General features: G+C 51.1%; 6 protein-coding genes across 6 annotated transcripts in view; 3 read left to right on the forward strand and 3 right to left on the reverse strand.

The window, feature by feature from the left end:
• The window catches only part of LOC100902607 (lysophospholipase D GDPD1), a 2,853-nt gene extending 1,363 nt beyond the window's left edge, over positions 1 to 1,490 (reverse strand). Inside the window, exons 1-5 of the mRNA XM_003746078.1 lie at positions 1,286 to 1,490; positions 656 to 829; positions 431 to 537; positions 276 to 350; positions 63 to 175 (exon numbers count right to left, since the gene is read on the reverse strand). Coding sequence (XP_003746126.1) covers positions 63 to 175; positions 276 to 350; positions 431 to 537; positions 656 to 797 — 437 coding nt within the window. The 5' untranslated portion in view covers positions 798 to 829; positions 1,286 to 1,490. The remainder of the gene's footprint in view (positions 1 to 62; positions 176 to 275; positions 351 to 430; positions 538 to 655; positions 830 to 1,285) is intronic.
• Positions 1,491 to 2,619: 1,129 nt separating this feature from the next.
• Pdhb (Pyruvate dehydrogenase E1 beta subunit) lies at positions 2,620 to 5,435 on the forward strand. The gene is made up of 8 exons (XM_003746076.1): positions 2,620 to 2,829; positions 3,401 to 3,448; positions 3,566 to 3,715; positions 3,897 to 4,106; positions 4,235 to 4,351; positions 4,444 to 4,536; positions 4,629 to 4,825; positions 4,931 to 5,435. The coding sequence occupies exons 1-8, from the start codon at positions 2,680 to 2,682 to the stop codon at positions 5,040 to 5,042; spliced, it is 1,077 nt and encodes a 358-aa protein (XP_003746124.1). The 5' UTR covers positions 2,620 to 2,679; the 3' UTR covers positions 5,043 to 5,435.
• Positions 5,436 to 7,967: 2,532 nt separating this feature from the next.
• LOC100902466 (pancreatic lipase-related protein 2) lies at positions 7,968 to 10,163 on the forward strand. Its single transcript, XM_003746077.1, has 9 exons — positions 7,968 to 8,159; positions 8,267 to 8,465; positions 8,599 to 8,697; positions 8,816 to 8,995; positions 9,124 to 9,303; positions 9,404 to 9,482; positions 9,566 to 9,636; positions 9,769 to 9,849; positions 9,965 to 10,163. Exons 1-9 carry the CDS (start codon positions 8,002 to 8,004, stop codon positions 10,103 to 10,105), a joined length of 1,188 nt encoding a protein of 395 aa, XP_003746125.1. The 5' UTR covers positions 7,968 to 8,001; the 3' UTR covers positions 10,106 to 10,163.
• Positions 10,164 to 11,386: 1,223 nt separating this feature from the next.
• On the reverse strand, positions 11,387 to 12,579 carry Polr2H (DNA-directed RNA polymerases I, II, and III subunit Rpb8). The gene is made up of 3 exons (XM_003746080.2): positions 12,373 to 12,579; positions 12,003 to 12,101; positions 11,387 to 11,759 (listed from the first exon to the last, which is right to left on the reverse strand). Exons 1-3 carry the CDS (start codon positions 12,409 to 12,411, stop codon positions 11,442 to 11,444), a joined length of 456 nt encoding a protein of 151 aa, XP_003746128.1. The 5' UTR covers positions 12,412 to 12,579; the 3' UTR covers positions 11,387 to 11,441.
• Positions 12,580 to 13,329: 750 nt separating this feature from the next.
• LOC100902748 (sialin) lies at positions 13,330 to 15,638 on the forward strand. Its single transcript, XM_003746079.2, has 2 exons — positions 13,330 to 15,053; positions 15,158 to 15,638. The coding sequence occupies exons 1-2, from the start codon at positions 13,701 to 13,703 to the stop codon at positions 15,320 to 15,322; spliced, it is 1,518 nt and encodes a 505-aa protein (XP_003746127.1). The 5' UTR covers positions 13,330 to 13,700; the 3' UTR covers positions 15,323 to 15,638.
• Positions 15,639 to 16,889: 1,251 nt separating this feature from the next.
• Positions 16,890 to 18,133, reverse strand: UK114 (reactive intermediate imine deaminase A homolog UK114). Its single transcript, XM_003746081.1, has 6 exons — positions 18,058 to 18,133; positions 17,812 to 17,923; positions 17,516 to 17,676; positions 17,303 to 17,371; positions 17,133 to 17,188; positions 16,890 to 17,010 (listed from the first exon to the last, which is right to left on the reverse strand). Exons 2-6 carry the CDS (start codon positions 17,913 to 17,915, stop codon positions 16,954 to 16,956), a joined length of 447 nt encoding a protein of 148 aa, XP_003746129.1. The 5' UTR covers positions 17,916 to 17,923; positions 18,058 to 18,133; the 3' UTR covers positions 16,890 to 16,953.
• Between the last annotated feature and the right edge of the window lie 3,738 nt (positions 18,134 to 21,871).

Consider the following 21,871-nt stretch of genomic DNA (forward strand, 5'->3'; position numbering starts at 1 on the left):
GATTCGCCCCCGATTCGCCGACTTCTGCTCGGAAAAACTCGAAAATTATCGAATATTCGAACCTCTCGAAAACTTCTCGTAGCAAAGGTATCTGCCGTCTCTCCATTGGTGAATTCAAACAAGAGACTCCACTCATGAAATCCACGTCAATCACCGGCATGAGGGGCGGCAAATCCTGGAACCGTGACAAGAATCAATACGTGCTAAGTGCGAACCCTGAGTATCGAGATCGCGACTTCCTTGAATCGTTCACGAGGGAGGCGGAATCTACGAACCTGGTATCGGAGCTCAGATATCTTCACGTTGCAGCCACAGAGCCTCCTGAGAGAATCTTCGTGCGCCACCACAACCTGAAGTTGATAGAATTTGTTTTCAGCTTGGAAGACCAACAGCATCAAAAACCATGTTATGAGCTTCTAAAATTGTTCACCTGTCCATCCCGGGTGAGTTGAACGTCGAGATGCAGCATGTCGGTTCCGCAAGCAGAGGCTGCATGCTGGAAGGTGTCGATGGTGTTCTCAACTCCTTCGAATGCACCTATGAGAGATGGATTGAGAATGTCAAATTAAGAATGGGAAATGGCTTCTCTTCGGAACTCCTCGAGGTAAGAGATTGGGATTGCTCATTGACTGCCTCCCGAAGTCTACATCATTACCTCCTCTATGGCTTATGTGCACGCCATTGAACTTGAGTCGCTTCTTCCGGTGAAGAAGAGTCGGGTACTTCAGAAGTAATGTTGAAATAATCACATAGCTTCCGAAAACTATCGTTGTCAAGACTGAGAAGCTCTTCCTCATGGTCCTGACTGCGCGGAGATCGGATCTGTATTCTGAAACATTGGTGAAACATAGATGTACATGACTACTCCGGAGAAGCTCGAGTAGAGTAGTCGACCGTATCAAATGTCATCCTGGAGACCAGCGACTTTCCGAGCAAGAGATGCGAGAATTTCGAACTCGAAGGCTCTTCTAGAGTTCCCCAAGGTGTAGCTCGCGGGGACTTAAGGAACGGAGACTTCACCATGGATCTTAAATCGGATACATGTCTCTGATTGTGGGCAAGGACTATGCATCTATTTGCGCTCGCTCTGAAACAATATTTGTCGGAAGCCAGTCACAAGAAACTAGAGTAGTATTATTTTCTGCTCTAACGTTCCCTGGGGAATGAGATTCGGCGTGTCAAGAAAAATTTGGAGAGGAACTGACGTCTCCCTCTCTCCGTAAGTAATCCGATTCCTCGAACACTGCCGAAGGTGCGCGGCTCAGATTCAGATTCACGCACCCACCTTCTCTATGAGAGCATGGTGGTGTCCTTGCTGTCCGCTCCTCAGCTGGGTGAGGATTTCGCTCGTACGGTTGTACCGTCAAGACGCTTCGTGGGGCGATTCGTTTTACGGAATGACGTGCAGAACAACAACGAACAACATGAAGAGGTTCAACTCAGATGAAAATGAAATCAGGCCGCTCTCGGTCGGAGACAGTGATGCCGATGATCTCTGCCCGCAACCCGACACGAATTGAGCGATGTGTCACAGAGCTCGGTCAGTCAAACTCTGTCATGACGGGCTTGGAGGGACTGGGGAGTACGGCCCGTCTCATACGAAGTTTATCGAACTGGGACATGAGCTCTGGGGGCCCGGAAGCACGGGTTGAATTGTTTGAGAGCGGATGAATATGCATTCCAGTATGATTTCGAACGAGATCTCAATCCTCGTTACAGTCGTCGAATTTGGTAACACTGCTTGATTTTCCGTCGTCACCTGCATGAGTTTTCGCCCCGAAGCGCTGCCCGGAGTGCGGCTGAGGTCATCCTTCATGAACTGAGGGGTCACGGCCCACGAGGTGCGGTCCTCATCGCGTGAAGCATCTTCCATAGGGGCCACCAGCGAAGGGATGGCTATCGTGAGCACTTTCCGCATCAGGAAAACGATCGAGCGTGAAGTCCGTCGGAATCGGACATTCGAGTCTCTGCCGCGCGCCTTCCCCGGCTTTGATGTCTATCGGAGCAAGCGGCGTCCAGTCCGCTCGGAGCCAATCGACTCGAAGCGTTCCCAGTCGATGCCTCTCGGTGGTACAGCTGGTTATGCCGGGAACATTAGCCAAGCTGTGAACTGATTGAGAGCGGTCATCGATCGTACACAGGTCAGCAACCCCCCACCGGAATGATTCATTTGTTCCGGAAAGGGGGCGGTGGACTGGAATTTTCGGATCCCGTTATTCTAAGCAGAGATCATCAGCGTGCTGCACACATTCTCCTGGCACTGCTGATGCCGGAGTGGACTTCATTCTTCAGAATCCCGTATCATGAGACTGCCTCCTTTTGCCGTAATCGTCGATACAGGAAACAGCAAGTCTCAGGTCCATCGGTGCCGCGAGCTCGGAAAATCAAATATCGAGCTGCTGGTGACATTCGAATTCCATGCAGGTCGAGACAGCTGTGGGAATCGGCTAACTCCTGTCCAAAGAACAATTCACGTCGTTCCCCTGATCGTCCTGCTCCGAGAGCAATGGTCGCTCCTCGCTGCTAGATTACGAGCGATATCGGGTTGATTCTAAGAATTATTTGAGAAATTCCGGGGAACAATAACACCTGCAGCGTCGAGCGCGGCTGCATCCAGCCACAACTCTGCAGAAAATCTCTTGACTCGATTGACCGTGGCTCTCTCGGAGTTAGAACAAAATGAGTGCGACGGCGAATTTTCTGCGGAATTCACTTTCACGGAATGTGTTCCGTCAATTCAGCACCACCCCGAGGGTGGCAGCGTCCCAAATGACAGTGCGGGATGCGCTAAACGCCGCTATCGACGAAGAGATGGAGCGCGATGACAAGGTTCGTAGAATTCGATTTGGAAACGCCTTTAGCGCACCCCAGTAATTTTGCTTTAGGACTCAGAGAGACTGCAGCTGAGCCCTGAGGTATGATCATCATCGAACGTTATTTTTCGCGCACGAATGATTCCGGCGTGTCCACTTGAGATGAATTATCGATGAGCGGTCTATCCGAGGTCGGTCGTTCGAACGCTCAAGCTCAAGGTGATCGCGTTATCGAATTTAACACGATCCATGTCCCCGAATATTCTCGCGCTGCTCGCCTTCGCGATGCTCTCCTGATCATCTGTTCTGAATTTCGCCCCTGTAGCTCATGGGTGTCGCGATGAAATTTTGGCGTGAGCGAAACCAACACTTCAAATCAGGTTTTCGGAGCGAGCGATTTCTGAAAGAGGCTTTGGATCTTCGGAGTTATTCGATAGATGGAAAATTTCGTTGACTCGAATCTTTGGAGAAGCGATCACCGGTACTTCACACGGAATCAGTCGCGTAGAAGCGGAACGTTACGGACGTCGATGCCCAGTTTCTCCGAAAGAAAATCAGTGATGGAAGTTTCTCTTCCCCTCCCCCAGGTTTTCATTCTCGGCGAAGAAGTCGCTCAGTACGATGGAGCATACAAAGTGAGTTCCTGGAATTTGCTTCATTCAAGCAGGTGATAACGATCATTGATATTCGCTAAAGGGACTTCGCGACTGATCTATGTATAGCTGTTGACATTCGAATTCATTTTCGACCAGGTGACTCGCGGGCTGTGGAAGAAGTACGGCGACCGTCGGGTGATAGACACTCCCATCACAGAAATAGGTTTCGCAGGAATTGCTGTTGGCGCAGCCTTCGGAGGACTCCGGCCGATTTGCGAATTCATGACATTCAACTTCTCAATGCAGGTTGGTTCTCGTAACAAGATTTTCTCAAACGCATCCCGGGGATATTAGAGATAACGTTGAAGCGTTCCGCCTTCCGGACTTCTGCTCACAGTGAGCAATGTCCGAGAAGCTTTGTTCTCGTCCAATAGCTCCATCCGAATGTTTCTACGAAAGAGTTTTGTGAACTCATTATTTTCCGCAGGCCATTGATCACGTGATAAACTCGGCCGCGAAAACCTTCTACATGAGTGCGGGTCTGGTCGCGGTTCCCATCGTTTTCCGAGGGCCGAACGGCGCAGCTGTCGGGGTCGCCGCTCAACATTCACAGTGTTTTGCCTCCTGGTATGCCAATTGTCCGGGTCTCAAAGTACTCTCCCCGTATAACTCTGAAGATGCAAAAGGCTTATTGAAGGTGAGTCCCGGATCATCGAAATTCCATGGGCTTCAGGCGATATTCAGTCACCAACGAATCGTTTGTGGTCTACGATATCGCAGACATACAATCCGTCGATATGTGATTGAATCTCGTTCTCGCAACAGGCCGCTATCCGAGACAACGATCCGGTTGTCTTCTTGGAAAATGAGCTTGTCTACGGCACAACGTTCGACATGTCGGACGAGGCTATGTCAAAAGATTTCGTACTCCCCATCGGAAAGGTTCGTCATCCGTGAATGATTTCGATCGGTCGAAACTTTGAACAGTGGAGGGAATCCAGGAATCATGGTATACGTATGTCTCGTCTTTGCAGGCGAAAATAGAGCGGACCGGGAACGCGGTGACGCTTGTGGCACACTCGAAGCCAGTTGGAGCTTGCTTGGAGGCCGCCAACGAGCTGGCAGCGGTGAGAGCCTCTTGAGAGAGTAGGCAGAGAATGATCGGTGTATCACCAGTTCTCCAGGATTTCGACTAAAAGATCCATTTTCGATTCTTCAGGCCGGTATTGAGTGTGAAGTCATTAATCTGAGATCCATTCGTCCCTTGGATTTCGAAACGATTGCCAACTCAGTCATGAAGACCAATCGATTGGTCACGGTCGAGGGCGGTTGGCCTTCTTCTGGAGTAGGATCCGATATCAGTGCTCGCATCATGGAGAGCGCGGTTTTCGATTATTTGGACGCCCCCGTCATCAGGTGAGCCGACTCCTATAAGTCTGGGCGAACCAAATCTAATAGTACCTATTTATTCTTCACTCTGGAAGAGAGACTCCATCCGCTCACAGCTCTTTCATCCTGCAGAATCACGGGTGCCGATGTTCCTATGCCGTACACCGCAAGTTTAGAAGTCCGCGCCGTACCTCAGGCGAGCGACGTTGTGCGAGCCGTCAAAACAATGCTCAACGTGCAGTGAAGAGCGAAATAGAGGCGAAAAGTGATCCCTATCAGAGTTTCCTTTCTCAAGAGCCTAGTGGCGGGGAAGGCAGCAGCAGCGGACGGTCCCTAAATTCAATGCAGCTACATTCGGCTGTGGATTTTCTCTCGGAGTTCCCCCTCCCATCGAATGCTTTTTTCTGCGTTAGAGTTTCCTGAGTCCAAAAGATTTCCCCACTGATTTTCTCGAATTTCGAAGCTCGGACGAAGTCCCAGACCTGCCATGAAGTGAACGTCACTGTAGTTTTGCGGATTGCTGCCATTTAATTACGGAGCAATAGTTGCTGAATTCGCCCTCTGAGTTCCTCGCTGTTAGACTGAATAATGTAAATTAACTCGATGTTGAAGAATAAAGTTGCAGACGAAAGTGTTTCTAAAACATGTTTCCGAAGGTTGATGATTTTCCGAAGGACATGGTATCTTGTTCAGCGTAGTCCAAGATTTTTCTCTCATTCAGCGACCAAAACTCAAGATTAGTCTCAGTCCGCAAGAATGAAGGGGAGTCGCGCACCCAGGATAAGCGCGCGTGCTCTCAGTTTGCCGACACACCTTCAGTTTGCTCTCCGTAGACTCCTCGGCATTGTTCTGAGAACGACCATTATTTACGCTCGATGACGAGCCCCACATAAATCCCATCTTCGAAAATGCCGGTTGACATTCAATCGTGGTCAGATGGAGACGAAAGACAGCGAGATTCTTGTGCTGAAAGAAAATTACCCCTCAGAGTTGCTCGAATTCCTCCGCGCGGACACCGAGTTCTGTGATTTCATTGTGGACTGTGCGGGCAAGGAACGAGTGAAATGCCATGGCTGCGTCTTGAAGTCGCAGTTCAATGTCTCCGGTCGCTCGATTTCGACCAGTCTCCCAAAAGATGTCGTGAGCGGTCTTGTTGATTTCTGCTACACAGGTCAACTGCGCGCAACGCCCGCGGATGTCGTGTACTATGTCGAAGGAGCTGTCCTGCTCAAAAGTAAACCGGAATTTCTCGGAACGCTCGAGAAGTACTTCCTGTCGAACGTGGAGCTGATTCTCGAGCAAGAATCCCTCATATCTCGGCTACCGGAGGAGGTTCTGAGGAGGACCATATCGCAGGCCCCGTCTGCCGATGTGTGGATGAGACTCTTGTTCGTATGGTGGAATGGTGATCTGAAGAAGCGTCAGAAAGCCTACGTCGAGATGGTGGAAGAAGTTTCGGTGTTGACTCGACTTCACGCTCTCGATTCTCGGAGCGACAGTAAGTTCTACGATGTCGAGATCCCTAAATGAGCCGTCGGGAGCACCGTGGGCACAATTTGTGCGCTAAAGGATGGTTTAATAATTTGAGCTATGTCAATAAATGTTTGCTAATCAGATCCATGCGATCTTCTTTTCACCCACCTTGTCTAAGATTTGCAATTTAAGAGGTCGAAATTATGACTCGGCGAACACGTGCGCCGTTACGGGCCGGTTCGCCGCAGTCCTAGTCGCCGCGGGACCCTCGGTCGCGAGTCGCAAGGCGGTCGATCGTTCCGCTGATCATCATGAAGGGTGGATGAGTTTCGGGACATAAACGATAGCAAGTCTTCCTCCCCAAATCGCATAGGTACGATCCCAGCCTTTGGCATCAGTCCCAACAGAGCATATCGATGTCGCCCTCTGTGAGCTGGCACCTGAGATTCCTTCAGAGTTAAAGCCGGAAAGTACTCTCTTTCGAGGACAACTATGTCGGACGTCCGCGCTCAGGATCATATGGCTTAACCGCCTGCTCTTTTTGCGCGTTTCACGACGGTGATGTGGCCCAGCTGTAAGCATCAGCGCACACGCGATGGAGACGGGCGGACAAGTAATTTTGCTGGAGCCGCGCACCGACGACCTCAGAGAGACTTCGGGGTTGACCGCCCCGAAATGGAAATCCGTCGACGGGATTCGGTCAATCCAGCGGAATCCTGAAGTCGAACTCGGATGCTCTGGCGGTGGCCACCATCATGCCCGATGCGGAGCGGAGGGAGTATGTCTCCCTGAGGATTGGGTTTCGAAAATCGTGAACGAGGTCAGGCGACAAATGACTAATTGCGGGGTCTTGGGGAAAAGAATCAGATTGAAAGCATTGAACGCGTCGGGAGCTACCTTCGCAATCCGGAGGACAACCGGCACCTGAATTTCAATGAAATGGGAGGATCCTTCAGTAAATTCCCCTCTGCCGAACATGAGTGGAGCAATTTGATAACCGGATCAAATTGTCATCAGGGGATAAGAGAGCTGAAGAGTTTCTCCTACAGAGGATATCCATCGGGGTGCAGAAGGGAAATGCGGCAGCGGCCCTCAGATCACTACCGAATGCCGATGGCCTCGCTGGCATAGGTTGATAAGATTCAGACACCATCTCCATGACAAGATTATTCAATAAATGAAGCAAAAATATCTGATAACATAGATCAATAAATTCGATAGGAAAATGATCCCGGGACGCGGCGGAATCCGTGCGGGAGCCTTTCCTCTGACATTGCGGTTCGGACCGCCCGCCCGTCCATCGATCGATGTAATCTGACCCCTACTTCGATACCGCGGGTTCTATGCTGTCGGGGATCTCTGATTCTTTTTGGATAAGCATAGTTTTATAGGTCCTTCATCTCGCTAGGAAAACCCGGGGGTAATCCGGAATGCGGATCCCGGAGCTGCCCTCCCAGCCACTCGCAAGAGATAACTCTTAGATTCAGAACGGAAGCGAACCAATTTACCGTACGAGAGATCATAGCACCGATCGCGGAAGCACATCAAAACATAAAGTACTCGACAGAACTTGTCTCATTGTCACCGTCACCTTGCCCCTCGCCGATGCGTCGAGACCTTCATCCGCGACTACAAGATTTATGAGTCTCGGCTTTAGATCACACCACGGATTAGCGGATCCCATCGTCCAGGCAATCGATGGGAAGCCGGCGGAGCAATCAGTTGTCTCGATGTCCCCATCTAAGAATCAAGCTATGCGAGTGCTCTCACTTCTGACCGTTGCGGTTGTAGGGGCTTCCGGGAGATTGTCCCACCCCGATCCGTTCATCGATGCTATGCTCGAAGCTGAACATCACAGGAGTCGGAGAAACATCGATATTGACGACGAGTGAGTTCCCCAGCAACCTCGATCCATTCAGACTTCGGTAGTTTGCCTCTGTTTCTCTCCTAGATCGCTGCGGACTGAATCTCCTTCCAAATACGCACTTTCCGCAGATCGATAGTCTGTTACGATCACGACGTGGGATGCTTCACCCAGAAGGAAATGACCTTTGCCGGGTGTTTCCCCGAAGATCCAGGACAAGGCAACATCAACACAACTTTCAACCTGTACAGCCGAGGAAGCAGGAACGATACCCCTGTTGTGATGCTCCATGAGATCGAGAATACTTACAACGACATTCCCGCCCTGAGGGTAGAGCATTCGATCAGATCACGAATTCTCGACCCAACATTGGGAGAGTTACACACGGAATCCCCGGTGCCGAAATCCAAACCAATGTCCAGCTTGACCTGGTCTTCCTTGAGGAATTCTTGTGAAATTGCAGGAGACGCATAAAACTCTCTTTGTGTTGAGCCATGGACTTGGCGGCAGCGGACGTACGTACTGGGTCGTGGACATGAAGAACGCTCTCCTCAAGGTCAAGGTAAGCGTCGAGGAATGACGACAATAAAAATCCTGACCTGACTGGAATCAGACTTGAGCAAGACTTTTCTTGTGGGTCAAGAGGCGAGCGGAACACTCGAAGCTCATTCCCTTCACAGGATGCCAACGTGATCGCGATTGACTGGAGACGCGGTAGCGCCTTACCCCTCTACAGCCAGGCAGCAGCGAACACGATGAGCGTAGGGAGGGCGGCAGCGAAATTCCTCCTGGAGCTGAAGCGGATCTACGGCTATTCCAATAAGAATATCCATTATATCGGTTTCAGCATGGGAGCTCAGGTGAAGATCCCTCGATCTCTCGAGGGAACATAGCTCGATTTTCCATAAAAAATCGCCGATCGTTTCTCATTACGGGCTGGAGAGGGGAGAAATGGAAAGAAATCAATCTGTGAACCATTTTTTCCTAGGTCGGCGGCTTTGCCGGCAGGCATTACTACAAACTTTCAGGGCAGAAATTCGGTCGTATGACTATTCTGGACGCCGCTGCACCCGCGTTCGAGAAGTACGGTGCTCACGTCACGAAAGAGGACAGCGAATTCACTATTGGAGTACATACTTCGGCCGGAGAGTCAATAGTGACTGGGAAGGTATTTACGAGCTAGAGCGATTATTTGGAAGCGGAATTTAATCGAAGCGGTGATAAGAGGAACTCTTCGCGGAATGAAAGACACTCCGCTCGTGACTCAGGTCGGAATGGTCTCTCCCGTCGGACACGTCGATTTCTATCCGAATGGAGGAATTTCTCAACCCGGGTGCAGCTGGTGGCGTAAGTTTCCCTTGGACCTGATGGATCTCTCCATGCTTGACGTTTCGGCCTCGGACACGAATTCCCCAATCAATCTTCCGCAGATGTGAAATGTCACCACGAGCGCGCTCATCACTTCTTCAATGAGGCCGTCCTCAATTCCGAAGATCCACAGGTTCGGGATTACTTATCTTTCCTGCACAGAGGTTCATCCGTGCTGGGCACACGGGAAGACCTCGATTCGAGTATTTTTCATGCATAGAGCATACAGCGATAAGGAGACGCTTCTCATCCTCCCCTCCCCCAGGCTTGTAGATATATCGGGCAAACTTGCGAAGAAGAATGGCAAAAAGTCAGGACTGGAGTCTGTACACCGAAGACATACGAGGTTCGCGGGTTTCTCGCCTTAGTCGAGGCTCATTCGTTATAAGGGCATATCCAGAAGCGATGCTCACGGCGCGGCGGATGTGAGCTTCCCCTCGAATCACTCGTTGCCTTTACAGGGTGAGATGTCGCTGACTCCGAGCGGGAGCGGAAAACTTTTCATCAAAACGAACGATCAAGCTCCATTCTGCATACCGGTTCCGGAAGAGGAGAAGGCTCTCCTGTCGAGTTCGCTGCCTGCTGATTTCCAGTGGATTTAGGAGGCCTTTGCGATGTTATAATTAACCCGGGGAAATGTACTATAAAAAAACCATATATCATATTCTTAGTCTTCACAACGCTGGAACTGAATGTGAAGGAGCGTAATGGCACTAATCTCTAAGTAGGAGTATCCGAAAATCCAGAAGCGAATCATTGAGCCATCAGGAGCATATGGAGCTTTTATCCGGGGAGGTGATCGATCTCCGAGGTGGTTCAGTGAAGTCCATCCGGAGACAGTATGGAGCGGATAGCGACGCCGCCTGTCATCTTCAGCTCGCTGTCATCGAGGAAGGATCTCCTTCTGAGGCTGGGAGACTTCCCGGAGCCCAATTAACTCTCAAGAGCCGAAGTCTGCTCCCTGTCGAGAAATTTGGGAGCCTCTCTCGATTTCCGGTGCAGTTTCCTCCGCTACGCCGACGAAGCTCGGCTGAGGTCACGCGACGTCGCTCACAATGATCTCGGGGCTGGTCGGCAGATTAATACAGTTAGGGGCGTGGTTCCTTCATTTGCTGCTGTGTATGGAGTACTTCATTCATGGTCGTGATTTTCTCGTGACCGAATGAATGCATGCATGCGGTATCGAGAAGCCCTCCGAAAGATCAGTGGAATCATTTTCCCGAGCTACTCGCCCCTAAGATTGAAGAACAACCGAGGTACAGAAGACCACGCGAAGAACATGAAGCTCGACAAGATTCGTCAATAGACGTCCAGTGAGATTCAACTCCGAACTTGCACTGCAGGGACGCTCGAGAAAGCATCCTGACGATCGCCCGACTCCGAAGACTGCATTCCAATGAGGATGAGCGATCGGATGATTCCAATCGAGCGCTGTCGAATACCACAGATTTCAGGTGATGTTTCTCGGAGCCAGACGAATCGGGCCAGAAGACTCTCCGCGAGGAGAGCACTGAGGAACCTCCGACCCCCCTCTCTCCAAAAATTCACCCACGGTCAGGATCGATCGAGAGCCCAGGAATGCGGAGATAGTCTATCTCCAGCGTCAGAGCATTGCGTGCTTCGAAAGCGCAGCAAAGACTGGTGAGCCTTCGTGTAGGCGGACGGGAGCAGGCGCATGAGTGCGGTCGCGAATCGAAAATGATCGCAATCTGTTGTCCCACCATGATTCCGATCAGTGCAAGCTCCTAATTTGGCGCAGCCCACCCACGGAAGAGGAGCGAGACTCAAAGTCCGGACTGCAGGAATAGATCATCGGGAAATGATGCTTTCCGTGCGGTTCGAGACATGGTAGATCTCTAATTGAGAAGGCCAAAGGTTTCAGGAGCGATTTTCCAGGTTCGAATGCACAAACAATATTTACAAAATGATCCAATCATTCTAGAAGGCGAGTTTTTTCATGAGAAGATAGACGTGGTTATCGACGTCGAAGCCGTGGAGATTGTTGGGATCGCCTTGTAGCCTCATGAGTAGCCCGCCGAACGATACGTAAGCTGCCAGTCGAGTACACTCCCCAGTAGTAGCATCATCGCCTTCGATACGGTAAATCTTTCCGTACATGACGTATTCAAATTGGTCGGCTCTCGTAGGGGTGTCATCGGCTGGATTGTAGTCACCGCTATCCGGATCGGACCCATCTTCCCGCAGCGATGCCGCGATTACCAGCCGGAACTTGTCTCCAAGTTCGACATTGTAGACCTGTAAGGGGTTCGAGTTCTAGCTTTATCATCGCATCAGAGTACCTGAGCCTCAATTCATCTTCGTTGCTAAGGGATGGCATTCAGCCACCTGGGTGAAATGCTCAGATTCTGGTCGATAAGACGTGAGGATCTTTCGATAGAGAGAGCTTATCCGTTCAATGAATGACAAGTTCCATTCTGATTCGAACTATCCGCCAAAAACGTGGAATAATCCCACAATTTTGTACTTCCGTGTGCTTACTTGGCTGTTGATGTCCAGAATCAGGTCCATTTTGAAGGACTCGGATTCACAATGAAGTCGAGCACACCTGTCGAACTTCTTGCCTTCCGGATCGATGTCCTAGAAGAGGGAGCGGAACTCGATTCATTCAAGGTTTGTTACCGGTAATAACCGCGTCTCTGGAGCGCTCGACCGATCCGGCACGGAGCGATTGGTATTGGGCGGCGGGGGAACGCGGAACCATTATTTAGTGCGGTCGATGTGACAGTCGAGCCGCGGATGATGATCGCGAGCTCCATTTCGATCCTTCCGGATCAGAGATGTACGCTCAAGAAGACGATTAAGTCACATTAGCCGAATCATCGACGATGAGCAGAATAATTGAACTTACCTTTACATCGAAAATATCTTCGAATAATACTCCAGCCATGGCGAATCGAATCACGAGTCACTATCTAGCGAGAGAGCCGGCGCGAATCGTGTGGGTTCCCGGGTGTTTATGTTTCGGAGTCGGAACGGATCGACTCCATTCCGAAAACTATTCTTAATTGGCGGATGTGAACTGGCGCGAGTCTCTCAGCCTTGTGGGATCAACCCGTTCTGATCGCCGAGACAAACTCGGGTTAAGGACTCATAATCTACGGTGCACGTGTCACGTGGAATTTTCTGGGGAAGAGGACTATGCTGAATGAAAATCCAGTGGCCAGTCTGTCGCCAGATAAACCCCGTCGAGAGCCTGCATGAAAGCCAGTGAAACAACCATCAGTCGGTGATTCCTTAAGCATTTGGGCTTCTGGTTGGCGAGCTCTCGGAGATGGATGAAACCGGAAGTATACGATAAATGAGTAAGGGGATGATCCCAAGGTGGCGACTCTCGTGATCGCAGCTCGCCATGAATGATCAACGATACGGATTCTCTGTCCGTCGAATATGCGGGATCCCGGGCGGATGCACGCGCATCCGTCTTGATGTTTCCGAATCGCTCTAATCAAGGGCAGATGAGCTTGTCTCCGTCAATCCCGAGAAGTTCAATCCGCTGGTCGAGATATGTTTATCGAATCTACAGTGCCAATGGAAATCAGGTTTCTAGCTTGACAAATGCCTCTAGCGCATCCATTCAATTGGAATTAGAGCTCTCGTACAGCATTCGCGAATTCCAAGAGCTCGACCCGCTTGAGGGAGCCCGTTGGTCGTGAAAGTCCGTCATGACTCATGACGACGACGATAGAGGAATTTCGCGTTTCTCAATCCCATCCAGGGGTTTCTCTCGCTAGGTGGCGCTGGGTGCCCGGTGAATCGGAAACAAACGCACAAGACCGCTAGTAACACCACTGCGAATAATGCGATTTCTTCGCCCGGTCAGCCAGTCGTGCGGGAGACACTCAGCTGTGAAGTCATAAGTGCGCTAACAGCTGTCGCCCCCTTTGGTGTTCGAAAATTGTGCATCGGCAGTGATTCCGGAACTCACAAGGTTTCCCCGAAACTTCTACATCATCCTAAAGCTGATCTTATCCTCTGAGCTTAAAACACTCACCTACGAGAGGCGTTTCGTGGATGTATTCCATTTTTTGAACGTACCAAGAGAGTTCCGAAACGGGTGGGAGAGCTCGCGTGACAACTAGTGCGTTTTGTGTCAACGAACTGGCTGAGTGAGCGCCGAGGACTTCAAACAGCGGAGAGAACCCTGCCTGTGACTCTGAGACGCGGAATCCCTCCGGAATGGAAAATCAGTCGCATCAGGATCAGCCCGGGAGCTCGCAGTGGCCACCAGATGAATCGATCGAAACTGACGAGGTGGTGTTGCACAGCCCCCCCATCCAGGACACAAAGAACAAATTCAAATTCAGATATATGATGCAGTTCCTCGTGTTTTACGGCATGTTTCTCGTGTACGCCATGCGCACCAACCTCAGCATCACGATACTCGCCATGGTGACAAACAACACTGACAACTCGACCGACGACCTGAGCTTATCACTGCAAGGGAACAGCACACGTCCCGATGTCCCGGTTTATCCCTGGGACGAGTCGATGCGGGGCTGGTTGTTGCAGGCTTTCTTCATGGGGTATATTCTCACGCAGATTCCTGGCGGTTACCTCGCCGAGAGCGTCTCGGTTAAATGGGTTTTCGGTTACGGAATCTTCCTCACCGCTTGCCTGACGATCCTATCCGAGGCCGCGGTCAGAATCGACTACTCTGCATTCTTCGTGTTGAGGGTCCTTGAGGGAGTCTGTGAAGGAGTCACGTATCCTAGCCTCTACGCTCTGTGCGCTCGATGGTCACCTGTTACCGAGCGGTCGTGGATGGCGGGGGTCGCGAACATTGGAACAATTATCGGCACGGTCGTAGCCGCTCCACTATCCGCTTGGCTCTGCGAGTCGGCCTGGGGCTGGCCGGGTGTTTTCTACGTTACCGGCGGCCTCGGTGTAGTCTGGGGATTGATGTGGTACTTGTTAGCGACGAGCACCCCCGAAAAGTGCCGCTGGATGAGCGAAGAAGAGAAATCGTACATTGTCAACACGCGGGGCGTTCTGAACTTCGAGAATCGCAAGAATCGGAAAGTCCCCTGGAAAGCTCTTCTCAGCTCGCGAGCCGTATGGGTCATCTCGATCTGCAAGTTCACCAACAGCTTCATATTCTATATATTCCTCACTGAGATTCCGAGTTACTTGAAGTATATCTTCGACATCGACATCCAGAAGAACGGCTATATCAGCTCGGCATCGTACATGGGCAACGCGGTTGTGTCTCTGATCTCCAGTTGGTCTTCCGACGTTTTCATCGCACGAAACCCGGCAAAAATCACTCGAGTTCGAAAATCGTACGAGTGTACCGCACAATTCCTTGGAGCGCTGACTATCGGCATCATTCCTTTCCTGGGTGGCGACAAACAGGCCATTGTGGCCATCCTGATTTTGAACACATCCGTGAACGGTCTCACCGCCGGAGGAGATGTCGCGATCCCGATCGACATCGGACCGTCGCAAGCCGGAGCCATCCAAGGCTTCGCCAACACGATATCCAACATCGCTGGAGTCTTAGCCCCCCTACTTGTAGGCTACATGACCAAGGTAGGTTCTGAGGAATGCTGGACAGAAGCTCTCACGCCTATATTACACTCGTTTGGATTTTTTAAAATATTACGAAGATTCCTAAAAACATAAATCCTTTCCAGCAAAACGAAACGAAAGCGGCTTGGAACGCGATTTTCGTCATCACCGCTGCAATTTCCCTCGCGGGTTCGCTGATATTCCTGATCTGGGGCTCCGCCGAGGTTGAGGAATGGGCAAAGGATGAGGAGCAAGATACGTCGAGATTAGTTGAGGAAGGAAAAGAGTAGCTGCGATAATTTGTTTCTATATCTAGCTCAAATAGATGATTTAAGATCGCGACCGAGAGCTTCCAGCTCGCAGTGTTCACCCTTCCGGACGAGAGTCATTGGAGGATTCGGAAGATTCACAAGCGAGACACTTGGGGAGCATGGAGCTTTGTAAAAAGTTGTTGTATCGATCTCGGCCCGGATCGAGGGGTCGAAATCAGGGAACAAATCATCTGAACGTGAGCCGGCTCCTTCGCACGCACGGACCAAAGATATTTGAAAAGATCAATTTATACAAATGCTCACGTTCGTGAAAATATATATCTCTACTCGTTTTGTTTGAATCCTGATCGTATTTCTTCTGGAATTGGGTTGTGGCTGATTAGCTGCGTGCCCATCGCATCTCTCACTCAGTCGCGGAGTTTCGGAGTCGGGCCTTTTCTGAGGATTCAACTTCGAAGACTGAATACTTCCGAATCACATGCCCTGAGAAAAGCACGAGTTTTTCTCCCATCCTTTAGCGTATTCCTCCCCTATCTTGAGATGGCGAGTTCGATCCCCAGGCCTGAGGTCGGACTCGCGTTTGATTACGATGGTGTGATTCAATACGTGCTGCTCTGCATTCTCGGAAGTTTCCTGCTCCTAGCACCCGGTCTCCGATCGGGTTTGAATCATTCGAGATTCCTACCGTTCCGGGCGACGAGAATGGATAGCCACCCCGTGTAGAGAACTTAGTTATGGATGTGAACGAAGACACACGCAAATATTCAGCACCGAGACGTCATTCGGGTATCATGCGGGTTTCAGCTGGACCCACCCGAAAATCCGCTTCAGAGACCGATTACGCCGAACCTGGGATGCGAGGATTGATGGCGTTGTCCCTAGCATCTGGAATCCTGATATTTGAGGAAAACTCTGCTCATTTGAACACATTGGTGGAGGAGCGTTGCCCAGTACTAGAGCCCGGCCGGTGTTCTGTTAGAATTTCAAGAGATTGGTTCCACGCAGTGCCCAGAACGCACCGGAAGGGCACGTCGCGGCCACGCGGGAATTACCCTTTGCGATCGCTGCGGGACAGTGCGATTTCTCGAGCACTGATTCGGCCAAGGTCGAATCCCTCGCTTTTGGGATCTCGGCAGGGAACTCGAGTCAATTCAGCTCCGTCAGAGGAAGCCGTCGACGGCTTCACCCTTGAGATCACTGGGGAACGCACAAAGGAGTTCTACCGAGAAACCGGGTCGGAGATCCTCTCGTGCTTCGTGTCCTAAGCTTGAGACTCCAGCTTAGCGAATGCGGAACGTGTTTAATCTCTGAAGCAAGGCGAGCGGCTTCCACCACAGCTTGCGACAGCGAACTCTTTCACGGTCGTTCTCTGAACTCGCTGCCGAGGGGGGCTGCGGCCTCCGACGATGAATCAAAATTTCGGATCGGCACTCATCAAACAATTCCAATCGGAGAAGCTCTGTCCGAACGATGCCGCGATCGAAGGCATATCGCGGATTGGAGGAGCATCGAGGCACTGTCCATGTGGGAGCCTTCGACTCACATCAGAGGGGTCGGAGCGAGAAGGAGAACGAGGTTCTGTGCGAGACTTGGACACTACGTAAATATATTTCTATTTCCCGGCCAAAATCATGCAGCGCTGAGCTGGCTCAAAGCTTTGAGAGGTCCGTCACTGCAGCCACAGCCTGGATCTCCACCCGCGCTTTCTGGGAAACAAATTCTTCCCTTACCATCGAGGAATCAGACAAGCGTTCGTACTGGGAAATATTTCCCCGCTTGAATTACATTCTCCCTTCCGTCGAGATTCCTCTCTCTTTGCGTCGCTTACCATGGGTAGTTCCACGACCTGGAATGCGGAACGAGCCGGCAGTTGCGTGGGGAAAACTGTGTGAGGGAGCCGAGAGATTAGGTTGAGTAAGGGGTCACTAGTTCCGAATTCAGCAGGTACTTCTTATTTATAGCAACAAGGGTAGATATTCCTATGCACCCGAAACTTACATTCAGCGTAGACCTTATTCATGTCGGCGAACTCTTTCATGTCGGCCAAGAACACGGTGCATTTCGCCACTGCGATTCATTCGTAGGTAATCGTTTTAGAATATAGAGCCGGTGAATTAGGATTCTCGGATCGACGAGAAACCATTCAGGGAACGGATTCAGAGAACACTTTCTCACACTTCCTCCATCGCGAGAAATCATGCACAAGCTTACCTGAGCTCAGTCCCGACCCTGCGCTCTCCAAGATGTTCCTCAAATTAGTCAATGCCTGTCTCGTTTCCTCAGCGATTCCGCCAGGAACCAGAGTCCTGGTCTTCGGATCTGAACCAACTTGTCCCGACGTATAGACGATCTGACCGAGTCGCACTGCATGACTAAGAGAAGAACGATGAAAAGATTCGAAGAACACAGAGACAGAGACAGAGACTGATAAAGTCAATACGAAAACGAGCGACTGCCTTGTGGAGAGTATTCCCAATGCGCGGGACTTCCGCACTAATGGTAATCACCTGTACGGTCCGATGGGCTTCGGTGCCGCTTCGATATTGATGACTTCGCGAGTTAGTGCCATCTTGAGTTGATTCTTCAGAAGCAGAGATGATGACAGCCGCATAAATCCGACTGGAATTGAAATAATGTTCTCCTCCAAACCGCGCTCGTCGACTCTCACTGATGGAAGTAACCTACGGACTACCGCTCGTCGGCGATTCTGGGTGTCGAGTTCTGTCGCGGCCAAGTTCCTCGTCCGAACTCACCTTGAAGCTCAAGTCCGACGGGACGACCTTAAAGTTTATCTGTTGTTGTCACTAGACCGAGATATCTTCGAGATTCGAAGCGCGATTTTTTACAATCGAAACCGGCGTCTGCTGACAACGCACAACAGAACGACTTGACCACGATCGTGCGGTGGCCGCTCCATAGAGATTTCACGACGGTGCTTGAGGTGGCTGTCGGTCGATCCTCACCAGCCATTGGAGGGATTCGAGCGTTCGTTGCCATCGGGTTTCCTCCCGGATAGGGGTCTCCCACTGAGACTTCATTCCGCGTCGATCTACCCGAATAGTCCAGTTCCCCCCACAAGCTTGAAGAGTATCGTTTGTCGCACGACTATCTGCGTCATCTGAGACTCGAGAGCCGAGGGAGTGCCGCCAGTTTCGCGAAGCAGACGACAGATCCAGATACTCCCCCTACTTCCTTCTTCTCGGCCGGCCGCCGTCGGTAGACATCAGGGTCCCTCATGTCACCGGTGTGGTCCCGATTCCCTTCGATCAAGATATCAGACTTGGAAAACTGCGGCAGGAACCGCCCGATCCCGCTCGAAATTCCTGCAAAGATCATCGGCATCATTGTCTACCCTCTCCCGTCGACAGATTTTATTTCTGAGCCGTTTAAACACCCATCCTTCTTGTGCGCATTTACCATAGACTCCCTATAAGAACAAGCGAGCGAAAGTACGCCGTATACTGCGTTCGAGCGTAAAAGCCGAATCTCATGTCTAATTGGCAGGTTTCTGATGTCTAGTCGTCGGCGTTGTCCATTCTCATCCTCTCTCGGCGGAGGAGACAGTTCAAAACAAACATGGCCGCCGTGGAGGAGAATAAGTGCTTCTTCGCCTTGTATTGAGAGAATTCGATGCAGTGGTGAGCTCTCAGCAACCACTTCGGAGGTGATGCTGGAATTTATTCCTCGAAATCAAACTTTTTCGAATGCTGTTAGTGGTCAACGATCGCTGTTCTAATTGTTTGTTCACTGGTACACCGTTGTAGGTGAGTGAGTCGTGTGAGTGAGTGTTTTCTATCCGACAAGCGTAGGGTTAGGACCGGAGTTGCCTCGCGTGTTTGCAGTTTGATGTGATTCCTAGAAGCATGGGGTAACCGGAATAAACATATAATGTAATCGTGGTCGTCTAAGTCATCGATATAGAGGTGAAGGGTCGTCATACATCGGAACTCCCGAATTGCCAAAGTAATGCACATGGTGCTCTCGGTTTGACAGTTGAGCAGTGGTGAAACCGTTTCGGAGGGGACGGTCCGGTCGAGGCCATTTCGTACCTGTACTGACATGCTTTTGAGTCATCGCCTGAATTCCGGAAGACGTCATTGAAGAACTATGATGAAACACCGCAGCGAACGGAGCTCGGTCTTCCATGAGAGACGTTTTCGCGGAATAATTCTCTCACTGGTTCGCTAATCAGCTCGCTCGGAGGGGGCATCTCCTCGTTTTGGGAGGAATAGTCCTGAGGGGTTTTAATGGTTTTCACTCCCAGAGTCTTTTCGGGATGTTTGCGATTTGAGGTCGACCGAAGGGTCTCGCTCGGGCTTCCTCCATTGCCAATATCGCTAAGGCTGCTGCTGCTGCCTATGCAGCTGTTTTCCCCTGGGTGGCCGATGTTTCGTGATTCAGACGCCGAAGAAGCAACACGCTTCGTTCGAAGACTTCCTGTCTCAACGAATGAATTCCGTTTTTCTCATCGGCTTTTGTGTTTCGTGTGCATTCGAGCAACTCTTCTGCCGTTTTTCACAGCCAGTTCCTGAGCATCTAACATGATTACGAACGGCCGACTCCTAGCGCGAATGGTTGGGTCGTTGGGTCTAATCTAAAGATATCGGAACCCCACTGAGATTACCCCAGAGGCTCTTCTGAGTTTTGAGGTGCGAGCCTTCAATGTATCGAATGCTACGCGTACCGCTCGAAACGTACTGCTCCCGTATCCTAGGGCACGTACAAGCCGGATTCCATCTTTGACCGTCTATCATAGCTCAGTGACGTCCGGCCGGCGGCGGAAGAACTTTTTCGTCTTATTCTCGGACTGAAATGAAAATGTACGCGGGGGAGGGGGTACTTTTCTGAGGGTATGTGTCGACCAAAATAGGTTGGCTCGATGCGGAATCGTTGACGTCAGCGGAGGATCGCATTGCCGATTGGAGAACCGCGCATCTCTCGTAAGTCGAAACATCGTACACAATGGCTCCTCCGGATAGAAAAAAACTCGGTTAACGCAGATCCCCGTGGGGAAATGCAATGACGACGAAAAGCAATTCCGTTCGGGTGGATCGGGACGTATAGTAACTTCTTTTGTACGAGCGAGCATCTTGAGTGTGCGCACACATTCCGCGGGCAGAACAATTACAGTCTTCGCGCGATACTCTTCTACCTCATCGACAGCCAATGTCGCGGCGGCCTCTCCGAGCTGTGTTGACGGAAATCATCCCGATGTCGGGAGGTAAGGTGTTTCTCAAGTTTCCGGACGCCTTTAGGTAGCGATGCTCAGAACGAGTTTCGAGCTTGGAATGCGAAGGCATCTATTACATCACCGACAATGACCCGACATGAGCTGCAGCAGCAGCGACGGAATCACAACAACGACGCGTTTCGTGCGAGCCCCGCCGGGCATGATATGAGTATGTTCAGCAACGAGCTCTATCAGCGGATGCTACCGCTCCGACGGATGTCGACTTTCGGAAACCTCTCTTCAAGTCAAAATCGGGGGATCCGACTCCCGTCGCAGAGAGGGTGCTGGGTTGGGATGATTCGAGAGCGTCGCGAGGCTTTAAATTCCGGAGAAACTCTCCTCCGGGTCTACCTATTCCCCAATGCGGCTGAGACCTGGCTGATTCTTGGGAGTCCTCTCCTGGTTCGGGGATCGAGGGAGTTGGGAGTTTTCGTCCGAGTATCATAATTGGCTGCTCATCTCTTCGAGCTATCGTCCCGGAACGAAGACACGTTCTCGGTCTCGTATCGAAAGCGTACCAAATATTATATGTTGGGTATGCATGTCACGCATGCCCGACGGCAACGAACGGTACGTCAGCTGCGCAAGCCACAAACGCTGCATATTGTACTCGCCGGCTATGTAGATTGCGACCGTCGACGGAATAACGAGCGTCGCCAGACAAAAGTGTATGTTCTCACCAAGTTCGTGTGCTGCCATGTACGACTGGCGGGAGATGAAAGTATCGCTCTCTCGCTTTACGAGCCGATTGGCTAGCCTCCGGGCCAGCAGGGCATTTTATTGCTGCTCGATTCCAGGAGTCGCAAAGGGAAAAAGAATCCAAGTCGTTCGGCGCTCGAGCTTGTCGATGCCCGTGGAACTCGATTCATGCATGGAGCGTTCCCCGTGTCGAGCTATCGACGTGTCTCGTACGCCCTCCCGTACGCTGCGCGTCCGAACATATTCGGGTGAGGCTTAGGCTTCCCACTATCTAATCAGAGCCCATCGAGGAGTCATAATCATCTTTGCGAAGAGCGTGAGTGATCCTCTCGTGCCTTCGATCTCGGGAAAGTGTGTGCTCTTTTGGCCGTCTCCCAAGTAGAGGTGCTCAGAGATTGATGCTTGGTATCTTCGCTGGCGACGTGCGCTCGACCCTCAGCTCCTGAGAAACTTCAACCATGGATTTTTCTTGTTTCGAGATCCGGGGGACAAGCCGGACGGGACTCCCATCTGACAAAACTGCGATTAGCTGGTCGCCGATCTGCTGGGTATTCTCAATGATCGGATAGGACTGGTGGAATCTTGGCTCCTGAGCGGATCCTCGTTGACGCGTCTACTTGCGTGGTCGTCGTGACCTT

This window comes from Galendromus occidentalis, unplaced genomic scaffold (genome assembly GCF_000255335.2).
Source record: "Galendromus occidentalis unplaced genomic scaffold, Mocc_1.1 scf7180000077488, whole genome shotgun sequence".
NCBI lineage: Eukaryota > Metazoa > Arthropoda > Arachnida > Mesostigmata > Phytoseiidae > Galendromus > Galendromus occidentalis.